Source organism: Myotis lucifugus, unplaced genomic scaffold (assembly GCF_000147115.1).
Source record: "Myotis lucifugus unplaced genomic scaffold, Myoluc2.0 scaffold_228, whole genome shotgun sequence".
Lineage (NCBI taxonomy): Eukaryota > Metazoa > Chordata > Mammalia > Chiroptera > Vespertilionidae > Myotis > Myotis lucifugus.
In genome coordinates, this window is record NW_005871276.1 from 1,623,505 (window position 1) to 1,637,842 (window position 14,338).

General features: G+C 39.6%; 1 protein-coding gene across 2 annotated transcripts in view; it reads right to left on the reverse strand.

Annotated features, from left to right (window-relative positions):
* VRK1 (vaccinia related kinase 1) overlaps positions 1 to 14,338 on the reverse strand; it is a 58,829-nt gene that overhangs the window by 15,583 nt on the left and 28,908 nt on the right. For both annotated transcript variants that reach the window (XM_006098281.3, XM_023762020.1), the window contains exons 4-7: positions 7,509 to 7,578; positions 6,468 to 6,555; positions 2,051 to 2,159; positions 1,843 to 1,935 (exon numbers count right to left, since the gene is read on the reverse strand). In XM_006098281.3, coding sequence (XP_006098343.1) covers positions 1,843 to 1,935; positions 2,051 to 2,159; positions 6,468 to 6,555; positions 7,509 to 7,578 — 360 coding nt within the window. The remainder of the gene's footprint in view (positions 1 to 1,842; positions 1,936 to 2,050; positions 2,160 to 6,467; positions 6,556 to 7,508; positions 7,579 to 14,338) is intronic.

Genomic DNA, 14,338 nt, shown 5'->3' on the forward strand with positions numbered 1-14,338 from the left:
GACAAGGTAGGTCCTGTATGCAAACAACAGCACAGGTTTACTTCTGAAAGGCTCTTTACTTAAAGTGTCAGATGACCATGTAGCTACAGTATAGACAGTATCACCTGACTTTGATTACTTTCTGGATAAGTATGTTATACTTCTCCTTAATCTTCTACTGAGCAAGGATTATAAACCCCACACTTCTCCTTACAGTCTGAAAAAAAAAAAAAAACTGAGCACAAAGCAAACCATCGTACTTGCTGAGATACAACTGCCACACTCTAGTATAATCCTGCTAACCTTCATTCCTCTGTTTCTTCACTTGTAAAATAATCAAATATCAATTCACTTCATAAAAGTGTTTCAGATCATGATTTAAAAAACTTTTAGATGAGGTTCTTATCTACATTTAAATATTATATATTAAAGTCAAGTCTTCAAAATTAAAGCTACATTTTAATGTTACATACACACACATCTGTGGACATATACATGTGGGTCTGATTAGCATACAAATCTAATAACCTGGGTTTTCTCTATGCCAGAGCCTCTATTACATTCCTAGTTCTGGGAACTGTCTCACAAATGTATGCAGCTGGTCACAAGAGGGAAGTGAAGTAAAAATATGGGGATGGTTCTAGCACATACATCTAATACTAGAAAAATAATCCCATCCAAAGCATATGCCCAAAGAATAAGAGAGCTGCAAAAATACTTCCCTAGAAACAAAAGGCAGCAGGTTTTAGTCAACTGCAAACGGAAATAGGCTGTACTATTATTTATGATATTGCATAAGTCCAGTCTACTTCAATTAATAGAATCCTTACCGTTTGGGGTCTTAGCTTTGTTTTGTTTGTTTCTAATCTAAAACAAGATGGCTCGCAATTCTGTGACTGCCTTTAAGCTTTCTGCATGAGCATGCTTTAGTATAGCAGCTCTCTTCTGCATATGCATACAGATCTCTATGGCCACCATAAAGGAGATGGGAGGGGAAGCAAATACATGAGTGATAGAAAAAGAAAGAGGAGCCTAAGTTAAAAGGAAAAAATAAGCAAGAAGTTAAAGACAGGTTTGAGGGAAAGAAAAATGAAGTACGGACTACTGCCATAAACACATTTAAAATGTTTAAATAATCTTTTCTCATACAAGATCAAGTTAGTAGAGAACATACAGAATGGAATAAGTACAGTAGCCCAACAGTGAAATGTCAACTAAACCTTACTTACCAAAATCATAGAAACAGTTATAAGAAAATTGTATAGATCCATTGACTCCAACTAAACTAACTCAAATAAAGGTAAAATAACATTAGCTTTTCTCCTTTCCTTAAAAAGTAAAAATTACAAAGGAAATGTAATAAACTAAAAAAAAAAAAAAATGCAAATTTAAATTTCAAACACTAAGGGCATACAAATTTAGACAGCTACGTTATTTCTGTAAACCAACTGATTTGAATAATCAACATGTTAAAGACCAAATTTCTCAACAGAACACTTACATTTGATGGATTTCTTGAACAAAGGAAATAAAAACATGACAAAGCAGACAGGCAAACATAATTCATTGGTGCACTATATAATTTTAAGCTCCCACCCCCAAATAGCTATTTGAAATTCATTTTGTATCATAAGCACTTCTTCTGAATATTATTTAGGGCAAAATAGCCAACTTGATAAAGTGCCAACAAATAGCATCAACAATGTAAAATGTTAACTAGAGAAAAGTATCAAGAAAAAATATTATTATTACCATATCTACTTCAAAAAGTAAAACTTCTGCATGGGTTTGAAAGTTCAAAGCAGCCATATTTGTTTTCAAACAACAGGTTTCAAATTGTAGAAGTTAAAGTTATAAAACTACCTGGTCAGGATCCTTGCAGCTCAGAAGAAGATTTGAGGCCTTGATATCTCCGTGCACATACTCATGCTCGTGAATATATTCCAGAATATCCAGCTGAAAGCATCACATAGAGTAAGTTAATGCAGTACCCAATACCAACCAGCAGAGGACCAAGCTTCAACACAACAGCTTCACTGGGTTAAAAACAAGGAACATGTAGCTCACATACAATTCTTAAGCTTAGCTGCAAGACAGTTTTCCGAGAAAACCTTTTGGCATTTGCTTCATATATTTTCTGAAGGTCACTCCCAAAGCGATCCATGACCATAAATCTGTAACTGGAGACAAACAAGAAAAGTCAATGGACAAAACAGGCCTCTGGAAAACTGACTGTAGTGAGTACTCCTGTCAGAGTGATTTTTCAAGGCAATGTTTAGGAAGAAAGAAGAAAGAAAAGGAAAGAAAGATAAACATTTGAAACAGTTTCTTCTGACTATAATTCTCAAGAGCCTCCTCTTGGTCTCATCTAGTAAGAGGAGACCATATGCCATGTAAGATAACGCCCACAGAGAATCCAACAGATTCATTCACAGTAAGGACAATACAATCTGAGGGAGAATATCACTGTTTTTTTCTGACAGTTAAAGTTAATGTATGTTTCTGGATATTAGCTTCCTTCCTGTGACAGCTTTTCTCAATTTGTAAGGAACATTTTAGCAATATTAGTAACATTCTGTTTAAATCAAGACTATCAAGAGATGCTGTAACAATAGCTAAATTCAGCCCGGCAGTGTGGCTCAATGGCTGAGTGTCGACCCAGGCACCAAGAGGTAGCTCATTCCATTCCCAGTCAGGGCACATGCCTAAGTTGTGAGCTCAATCCCCAGTAGGGGATGCACAGAAGGCAGCCAATCATTGTTTCTATCTCTCTCCTTCTCCCTTCCTCTCTCTGAAATCAATAAAAACATTTTTTAAAAAAATTTTTTAGATAAATTCAATAAAATTGTTTAAATCGTGCAAAAGAACTATATATTAAATACTCAACAGACAAGGCTTGGAGAAGAAAAAAATATTCTGAAACAATGTGAAGATTTTTGGTTTTGTCCTGGCCAGTGTTGCTCAGTGGTTTAAAGTGTCAGCCTTTGGAAAGAGGGGCCACAGGTTCAATTCCCTGTCAAGGGCATGTACCTAGGTTGCAGATTCAATCCCCTGCCCCAGTCAGCACGCAAGCAGGAGGCAACCAATAGAAGTGTCTCTCTTACATCAATGTTTCTCTCTCTGTTTCTCCTCCTCCCTTCCACTCTTTCTAAAAATCAATGGAAAAATATCTCAGGTGAGGATTAACAACAACAACAACAAAAGAGACAAGTCAAATAATAAATTTAGAATTCTACCCATTTTTATACTAGAAGAGAATTAGAGATCATCTTTTGTGAACATCTTTAATAAGTAATTAATGTCTATGGAAGTAAAGTTATTTGCCCAAAGTCATACAATTAGCCAGTGGCAAATGTAAGAGTTTCCAGTGCGTTAAACTCTGAGATAATAAAAAGGGAACAATAAATTTGACTGCCTAATTCCCTTTGTACAACAGGTTTTCAAAGACTGAGGGGTGACCAAGGACACATGTACATGTTACAAATAAGTGATATGTATATAATTATTATAAAACTAGAGGCCCAGTGCACGAAATTCATGCACTCGGGGGACAGGGGTTCCTCAGCCTGGCCTGCGCCCTATCGCAGACCGGGAGCCCTTGGGCCTAAGCCAGCAGTCAGACATCCTTAGCGCTGCCACGGAGACGGGAGAGGCTCCCACCACCGCCGCTGTGCTTGCCAGCCATGAGCCCGGCTTCTGGCTGAGCAGCACTCCCCCTGTGGGAGCGCACTGACCACCAGGGGGCAGCTCTTGCATTGAGCGTCTTCCCCCTGGTGGTCAGTGCGTGCCCCTGGTGGTCAGTGCGTTCAGTCAATTTGCATATTAGCTTTTTATTATATAGGATAATATATGGGTAACAATAACACAGCCTCTACTGACAGTCTGAAAGAGGGCTGAACCACAATTGCTTAATTCCTGGAAACTTGGATAAACAATGCAAATAATGGGAAAATATAAATCAGTATAAATAATTTAATAATGATAACAGATAACCTTTTTATACAATCCTGATACTGTTCTAAGCACTATATACATATTAATTCAAATCAGTTATAGGGAAAAGTAGAGATTTCTGGCACACAAAAAAGGATTTTTGTATCTGTACTTTTATAAGAACCAAAATGATTGTTTTTAAGAGATTCAACCTAAAAAGCAAATCAATACCTTAGAGGTGATTAATGCTCCGTTTTAGGAGACACTTGCAGCCACTTTATGTGATAGAAGGAAGAGGCTGGCAGGCAAGAGAACTACTAGTAAATGGTGCTCTAAGGACTAAACCTGCGTGTCTGGTTCCAGAGTTCCTGTGCTCCACAGCACCCTCCAGTCCATGCCGGGAGTTCTCTCCTGCAGCTCCTGTCAGCTACCTTAGGGCCAACCAGCGACCCCCACCGCCTCCCCAGGCCTGATCACTTCACAGGAGCCACACACACAAGCCCTGTTTAACTGGCTCTCTGCTTTATCACACAATAAGTGATAAAACTGTATAGGCAAAATGTGCTATGATAGTGTGGGCAACTTTAAGAAAAAGCACCATTCCTAAACCAAAAGAAGAAAGGGAGAGAGGAAAAGAGGAAAGGAGGATACAAGGGAGGGAGGGAGGGAAATGATATGATGATTGCAACTAACATTTTTTAAATATATTTTTATTGACTTCAGAGAGAGGAAGGGAGAGAGAAAGAGAAACACCAATGATGGGAGAGAACCATTGATCGGCTCCCTACTGCACGCCCCCTACTGAGGATCGATCCCGCAACTCGGGCATGTGCCCTTGACTGGAATCAAACCTGGGACCCTTCAGTCTGCAGGCCAGAGCTCTAGCTACTGAGCCAAACCAGCTAGGGCACAACTAACATTTACTGAGCCCATACTCTGTGCCAGAACAACCCCCTTACGAATTACGTTTCAATTTCATCTTCACAGTAACTCCATAAAGTCCTATTATCCCATCTTAACTTACTTAATCAATCCTTGATCTATACTATTTCTCCAGAAAATTCCATAAAAATATAGACTCTTGTTCCAGCAAAACCATACATAACAAAATATAATCTATCATATTTTGGGGAAATCCTAAGAGGTGCATGGTTCCAGAATCAGAACCTTCAAGGAGACCTCTGGCTCCCACCCAACACCGACCTCCACTCCACCTTTTCTACCCGAGCCCAGGTCTGGCTCGGCATTCCATCCCCTCCCACACAGCCAAGTGCCTCCCCACACCAATCAGTGACCTCCTTGCATGCCCGAAACTGGTTTCAGAAGGACCTGATGAAACTCTGACCAAGAAAACAGGACAGGCCCTAACCGGTTTGGTTCAGTGGATAGAGCATCAGCCTGTGGACTCAAGGGTCCCAGGTTCGATTCCAGTCAAGGGCATGTACCTTGGTTGCGGGCACATCCCCAGTACAGAGTGTGCAGGAGGCAGTTGATTGATGTTTCTCTTTCATCGATGTTTCTCTCTATCCCTCTCTGTAAAAAATCAATAAAATATATTAAAATAAAAATAAAAATCATCATTCTCCCCTTTAAAAAAAAGAGAAAAAAGAAAAAAGAAAACAGGACAGGAAGACTGCCACCAGACTCCCAAGGGTTTTCCTGACCAGGAAACTGAAGCTCACGGAAGCAATACCAGTTTCTGCTGTGGCTACTGTCTATATACGAAGCCTAGAAATGTGGCCGCCACCTGAGACCATATGACAGCGAGCAAAGCAAGGATGAGAAGGACAAAAGGGCAAGAAAAAGGAACCTGTGCCCTTGGTAATTACGTAAGAGAGCTGAGTCAGTTTCCTTTATTTGTAGATAAAGACATTCAAACTGCTTCCAAACTAAATCCATTCTTCAAATCTCAGCTTCTAGCCTTCTTCCATGAAGTGCCATTCAAATATTTAAAAAGTATTGTTTATGCATCAAACTATTGGAGATTTTCTCCAACGCTACTATGCCAACAATATTCTCTACATTCTCTGAACTCCTAAGACCCATAAGAGTCAGAATCACAGAATTTAGCACTTAACTGTTCCCACTGTTTCATACATGTTTCATTTCGTTTTTCTCACCAGCCAGACTGAAACCTCATAAAAAGCAAGCCTCTGTGGGCAGCTTACAGATCTAACATGAAATACTAAATTAAAAGGAATCCACTTTACATAAAGGACATGAAGTTTTTGTTTGCTTGTTTATTTTTAAAGACAAAAAGATGCCAGGCACATTTGGATCTGTTCCTACTTGTCATCTGGGTTCCAGGCAGCTGTTCCCACACTGTACACATGGCCTGGACGAGCAGGGTCCCCTCTAACAGGGCATGGCAACCTGCTGCTATGGGAAGCAGAGGGCAGCCACAACGCTTTGCTGGCCTCTGTCGCGCACACTCCACACAGCCCAGAGGGAGGCCAAGCAGGTACTGTAAGTGCTCAGAGTATAATTCTTGGCTAAACCAACTACACAGTGAATGCTCAAAAAATAGAAGAGAAAAACAAAACGTGTATTTTTACCTTTTTCCATTTTTATCATGTAGACCAGACCCCCAATACTTAGGAACACCCAGGTACTTCAGTTTATGGGTATGAATCCATTTCCGAACTAAAAATCAAAACAGAAGCTTGTGATTTCAATTCTGTTAGACATAAATAATCTTTCAAATCATTAGGAGAAAAATGTACTTATATGCATAATAAAATTTCACTTTTGTTTATTCATAAAAGGAAACAGTATTTTATGACCCACGCGTAAAAAGTAATTCGAAACATTTCTATTAACCCACAATATCTTGTTATTCTGCCCTAAACATTGTCTTTACAATAAAAAATTTGCAGAAAACATTTTTTTAAAAATCAAACCACAGACCTGTGGTTGCAATCATATCCCTAAGTATACAAATGTTTACTTGCTTCCACAGAAAGGCTTCTCTTTTACCCCAATCTACAGGCTTAATACCTCATCCTCAAAGCCCTCAACCAGGAAATAAAGCTCTGGGGAGAGATGGGAGGCTTCCTTGAGATTGCCAGGCCTATTCCACCCAGGAGGCTGCCTGGGGTCTTAGGTGGGAGCGGAGGGGGTGGGATGAGAGGGGAGGGGAGAAGAAGAGAAAGGAGGAGGACAGAGTAGGGAAGAGAGGAAAAGGTCTAGAGTAGCTAGAAGAGGCCCTGCTCTTTACCTTGATAATCTGCTCTGTTTCATCAATTATGACACCCCAACCCCACCCCTGGTTATGTTCCCCAGAATTCAAAAAAAATACCCAGAAAGATTCAGAGATCCTTGAGCCATACTCATGGATTAGGAGTTTTTTTCAATGTTTAACATTTTCTAAATTATACATCATTACTAATTTTAGTCTATATATCAATACAGGTAAAATCTTATAATAAACTCATTGAGAGGTCAGAATTCTTTCATACAAACCTCATGTAAATAGAACATACTTATAAAGTAACAAAGAATCATAATATGAGATGCAATGCCCTAGTCTTAGCTTAAGCAAAACGAAACAAGCGGTGGTGACATTAAGGTGCAAACGCAGGCGCTGTGCTTCTTACTTTGCTCTGGTTTGGCAGCTCGCTGGTAGAACTTTAGTTCAGTAAAAAGAGGTCCATTGTCACTGGGTTCCTTGAAACACAGGCATCAGTTAGTACGAGCAGTTGTCAAAATTACTGTTATTTTCAGCAAACTTTCAAAAAAGACTAACAAATCAACTTTTCTTATCAAACAATGTAGTTTTGATACTTAAGTTTATAACTATATTTAAGATTAAATCAAACTCTTTAGAAATGTTTCAGATATTCTCAGAATAGTCTATATTTTATTTTTCTCCAGTTCCAACTCTTTAAGTGATAAATTATACAAAATTAGACATATGACCCAGTCTTTGCAAAAGTTTAAGAAAAATCTTTAAATTTATTTTTATCTTTATTTAGCTTTCTTTTAAGAAAAGATGAGCAACCATGTTCATTGTTTGACCGAGCGACTACAAGATATTTCTGAGATTCAATAAAATGTCAACAATTGACTTAACCAATTATTGGCAAAAATCCCATTCCTTTTGTGTTTCTCCTGACAATTATACATAGTTTATCGGGACTGACAGAAGCCGGCCTTCCCATGAAGAATATTCTGGAACTGCAGAGAGCAAGTACTGGCCATTTAACTGCAGCCTCTCCTTTCGGACCCTGATTCCCATGTAGCAAACTAAAGGGCCCTACAATTTACTTCCCACGTGACAATTTAAAGTCAAGAGGAGCTCTGGCCGCGTGGCTCAGTTGGTTGGAGCGTCCTCCTGTGCACCAGAAGGTTTGGAGTTCAATTCCTGGTCAGTTGCGGTTTGATCCCTGGTGGGGGAGCATTCAGGGGGCAACTGGTCAATGTCTCTCTCTCTCTCTCTCTCTCTCTCTCTCTCTCTCTCTCCCTCCCTCCCTCCCTCCCTCTCTAAAATCAATAAAAACATATCCTCGAGGATTAAAAAAAAAAAATTGGCACTAGCTGGTTTGGCTCAGTGGTTAGAGTGATGGCCCTCAGATTGAAGGGTCTCGAGTTCAATTCCCGGTCAAGGGCATGTACCTTGGTTGCAGGTTCCCCAGCCCCAGTAGGGGCATGTGCTGGAGGTAACCAGTCAATATTTCTCTCTGTTTCTCTCCCACTCCTCCCTCCCTTCCACTTTCTCTAGAAGTCAATGGGGGGAAAAATATCCTCAGGTGAGGGTTTAAAAAAATAATAAATAAATAAAACCACTCTAGACACATAGTTCTAATATCTCAGATTTCTTGTAATTCAGAAAAACAGGAATCCAAATTAAAGTACTTACAGAAAAACTCCTAAGCCAACCTGCAGAGTCAGGCAGGACCTAGCTGAGACTGAGCATGCAGCAGCAAAGAGGTGACACACAGGACACTTGGATCAGGACCGGCAAATAACCCGGCCTGGGTGTTCCTGGTCAGTATACTTTCTCAGCCCAGCCTTGGGAGAATATCGTCACCTCTAAGAAGCTGAATCTAACCATATACCAGGGGGTGAATGCCAAATCACTAATTTTCAGTCTCAGTACCTCAGGTGTCACCGGAACCTGTGGCTCATTTCCTAGCAGCAAAGGAAGCTGGACAGACACGTGCATGTTTAGAGCTCACGACCGAACACAGGCCTTCAGCAGGAGTAAGAGACTCAGTGTAAGAAACAAAGAAACGGAAATTCAAGGGGAAGAATTTTGGTAAAGTTACTCTCCAAAGGCTAACTTTTAGAATAGCTCATTAATATAATTCAGGTTTGAAAGGGGTTTTCCTAACACAAATCCAAGCTTATTATTCATCAGTATAAAATTCTAATTTATTCAATTTCAGCCTGTGTCATAATAACTTTAATTTCAGGCTTCCCTTCAGGCAATAATTTATTAAACTTATAATAATGAGAATCAGCCTATAAAATCAGGCTATTATAATAAAAGCCTCACTACAACGAAGGCTCTCTGAGCTCAGCTCAGACCTTTCTAATCCAGCAAGATTCCATAACAACAAAATAAAGGAGCTACTTTCTTGCATTGCACTCTAGCCAAAGCTCACTGTTGCTGTTGAAGAAACTACCTTAACTCACAACTAAAATTTTATTAACATATTTCAAATCTAAAATACTTTGCCAACTCTATAATAGCCAAGATTTAGGGAAAAAATCGGGGCTGACATTTTAACTAGAATATCACTAAACGTTTCTTTAAGACTTTTAAAGTGTCAAAATGAAGATGACAACAGAAAAAAATTAAAATGTGATATATTTCAATGGCACCATCTAAAAGCAACTGGCTGCCATTTAAAAATGAAGCTGCATAAAGTTTCTCCTTCCTACCAGAGAATTCTGATATATGAATTGGAAATTCAGGTCACTCCTCCTAACATCAGTGAGGTACTTAAACATCAGTTTGCAAAATGCTTTCCATGGGACTTCAAAAGGCAGGTTTCCATCAGTTCATACTGGAAGTGGCCATGACATGAAGAACTGTTAGGACCCCAGGCCCAAAAGCCTGCCCTTCCCCACCAGTCCTCTCTTGCAAAGGGAAGTGTAACTGAAAGAACTAATTATTACTAAATCTGTTAACAAGAAATCACAAGAGAGAACTTTCCCCCTTGGTTATCCAACTTATTATCAATCTTTCCATTTACTTTCCTGAAATAAAGAGAGTCTCTCCCTTATCTTCAGAGGAAACACAAGTCTGCCACCTCCACCTCTGACCCAGCACCAGGACCCACGGCTGCTCCCACAGGTCAATAGGATTAAGGCTCTGAACCAGACACACTCATTTGGTGGAAGAAAGAATCGATTTAGCATTTACCTAAACATCTACCGCAAACATGTACTTTTTAACTTCATTTCAAAGTTAACTGTAAACCATTTGTGGGTTATCTATCTAGAGCTCTTTCATAGAGCAGACATGCATGTTAGCAGCAATCAGATTTTGGACAAGTCCCCACATGAAGGTGGAAGCCCTACCAGAAGCACGGGTACCTGCATGTCCCCACTGAATAAACGGATCCCCGCCCAGCCACAGTGGCTCAGTGGGTTGAGCATTGTCCTGTGCATCAAAAGGTGGCCGCTTCGATCCCTGGTCAGGGCACATACAGAAGGCAAACAATTGATGTCTATGTGTCTCTCTCTCCTTCCTCCCTCCCTCCCTCCTTCCTTCTCTCCCTCCCTCCCTCCTTCCTTCCCTCCCTCCCTCCCCCCCACTTCCCTCCCTCCTTCTAAGCATGTCCTTGGGTGACAATTAAAGAAAAAGGATCCCCAAACAAAGATAAACATGAGCACGCACACATGACATAATTAGGTGCTTTGTGCACCAGACTCTACCAGTGGTTCTCAACCTTGATGCACAAAAGCCTCCTCTGGGTGCTTTACGCACCAGGCCCTGCATCCAGAGATTCGGATGGCACTGTACAAGCGGAGCTGAGAGCCACAGTCTGATATGCTATTAAGTCTAATGTCACATTAAAGAGCAATTTGCCTTTGGTTATTTTACCTCCCTTTGACTTTTTTCTCTAAAACTAAAATTTTAGAAAATCTGAAAATATTTTGATGTTTTCTTCACATACATAGCTATTTTATAAAACTCCTTCTATACTATAATTTTGTATCTTGCCTTTTATTTAGTAACTAGAGGCCCAGATCACAAAATTCGTGCATGGGGGTGGGGGTCGCTCAGCCCGGCCTGCACCCTCTTGCAATCCGGGACCGCTGGCTCCTCCTAACCGCTCGCCTGCCTGCCTGATCGCCCCTAACCGCTGACCTGCCTGCCTGATCTCCCCTAACTACTTGCCTGCCTGCCTGATCACCTTTGACTGCTCTGTCTGCCTGCCTGGTTGCCCCTAACCACTCGCCTGCCTGTCCGATCGCCCCTAACCGCCTCTGCCTTGCCCCCACCACCGTGGCTTCGTCCGGAAGGTCGTTCGGCTGTCCAGTCTAATTAGCATATTATGCTTTTATTATAATAGATTAATCATAAAATTTCCCCCAAAGAGTAATATTTATTCTTTGAAAACATGATTTTTAATAGCCCTTAATGTTTTATATGGTAAATGTTCATAAGTAGTTCAGATTCTAATACTGAAAAGATCTAATACTCATTTTATATACTTATATTTGATGAACCATTTGAACTTTTAATATAAAGTTCTGAGAACAAAAGAATTACAGAATAGTGATGGATAGAGTTCTGGCATAGCATGTCAACACATAAAGGCAAATTATAAATGAGCCTACTCTAAAGGCACAGACAGGAAACGAAAGTGGGTGGCATGAAGACGTTAAAAGGTGGTAAGAATCATGGCTACAAAGTTTTCAAAAGAATATAAAATAGGTATTTAAGGGCAGTTTAGAGAAACAAAGTTGAAAACAAGGCCCTACCCATGAAATAACTGAAAGTCTAGTTAGGGAGAATTAAAAACAATTAGTGGCATGAAAAAGATATTAGCATGTGAAATTATAAGATAAATGGAAATAGAATAAGTGGTACAGGAGTTTAAAGTTCAGAAAAGATAAGTATCCAGGAACAAACAAGCAAACAGCAGTTACTAAACTCTTCCTTGGAGAAGAAAAAGAAAGTCAGTAATATTATTTTGTTTATGGCATTCTTTCAGGATCACGGTCAAAATCCGACACTGAAAATGTTACTGAAATATTAACTGCAAAGGAGAAATATTTATCGCTGTCCTAATTACAAAGAAGAGTAATACAGGCAAAAGGAACCAGAACTACATTAGGAGACTGGAGAGGCAAAGCACAGAACCAGGTTTAATAACAAATGGCTTTAAACTTAGAAATGTAAGGTAATTTGCTACCTTAAGCTGTTAGGAAATACTTGTTACTACACATTTTTCATAACTCTAGGTAAAAACGGTAGTAAAAGTGAAGTTACACTGAATCTCAACTAAAATACTTAGAATCACCCATAATGAAGAAGAGTATCATAATTCTAAAATAAAATGCAATTTAAGGAAGCCCGGGTACTAGAGAAGGAAGACATGACTCCACACGTTCCCCGTAAGCTATGGCGCTGGCACACCTCCCTACCAAGACCCAGAGATGGCTGTGCAGATTAGCCAACTGCTAGGCAGTGGCAACCATGGTTTTTACCTTGCTTTCTTCTCACAATGGAAACTTTTTAAAGATCCTAAGGAGAAACTAATCTTTCCCATAGATTTCAATATTTTAATTAGTTGTACCAAAGACAAATGCAGTTAATATTCTGCAATTCCATGCAAATGACCCAATTTAACAGTAAGAACGTTTGTTCCACTGATACAGCAGCAAACCGATTATTTCAAAAGGAATATTATTCTGCAAATGAGGAAGAAGAAAAATCCAAAATGAAAAGGCATGAAGAAAAGTGAATGGTGGGGGAGACACACCGAAGTTACCAACTTCACTTCTGCTTACCAACCTCACGAAGTAGCTGGATCCAATTAGCCCTCCACTGTAAGCGAACATAAAAATTGGACAAATACAGGAAACTACTCTTTTCATACATAAGACAGAACAGGCAGTCCAGACAGTGACCTGTAACAGCTGGAAATGAAAGTGAGCCACGACAGCCCAGCTTTCTCCAGAGGCACCAGAAGAAAAGGCAGAGACTGAAGACACGCGGGGAAAGTGGGGAAACCAAATACGTTGTTCCAGCAACCCTGACACCAAAGCCATGAAGGAGACTGGAACGTTTTTAATTTAGAAATATCAGGAAAAAACTAAAAACCAGTATCCCTCATGAACAAAGATATAAAAATCCTTAAACTATTAGCAAGTCAATCCCAGCATTATTAAAAAGCACAATACACCATACCTAAGTGGAGTGTATGTTAAAAATACTAAGTTAGTTCAACACTATCAATCAATGTAATTACCACATTATCAGAATAAAGGAGAAAAATCCTATGACCCATCTCAGTAGATGCAGAGAAAGCATTAAGAAAGTAATTAGCCAAACTACAGAGTGGGAGAAAATGTTTACAACACATATATCTGAAAAAGGACTTGTATCCAGAACACCTCTCTTACTCCTCAATTTTAAAAAGCAAAACAACCTTGTTATTTAAAATAAAAAAAAAAGTGGGGATGGAGAGGTGTCAAAAGATTGATGAAGGGGTGTCAAAAGGAAAATGTATGATTGGATAATATGCACAATGAAAAAATACTCAAAATCAGTCACCAAAAAAAAGGTGCTCAAGCTGAAAATGAGACACTACTACACACCCAACATCATGGCTAAGTAACCAACCAAGCAACCAACCCGAGGGCTGTAAGTGTTGAAAGGACGTGGGGCACCCGGAACTCGCATATATGACTGTGGTTGTGAAGTGACACAACCACTCTGGAAATCTGGCACTTTCTTGTAAATTTAAATATGCACCTTCCCTATAACCAGCCAATTCCACATGTAAGTAAAAACCTACATCCATAAAAACGTCTGTACAGGAACATTTATAGACATTTATTCGTAACAGACAAACACTGGAAACAATCCCAAAGTCTATCAACAGGAAACGGAAAGCAAACTATGTCCATACGATACAACACTACTGAGCAGTAAGACTGGACAAGCAACTGATACATCAACAACATGGATGAACCTGTGCAACCTGCACTAAGTCAGAGACAAAACAGGACACACTGCACACTACCATTTATATGCTGTTCTAGAACAGGAACAATTAATCTACAGTGGAAACTCCAAAGATGCAGGAAGAAGGGGTTCAACCAGAAAGGAAACAAGGAATCTTTTTGGGGTGATGGGAATACTCTATATTTTAATAGGGGTGGGAATTACAAAGGTATATATACTTGTCAACAGTATTCAAATTGTTCATTTAATATCTAAGTATTTCCTTGAAAAAACTAT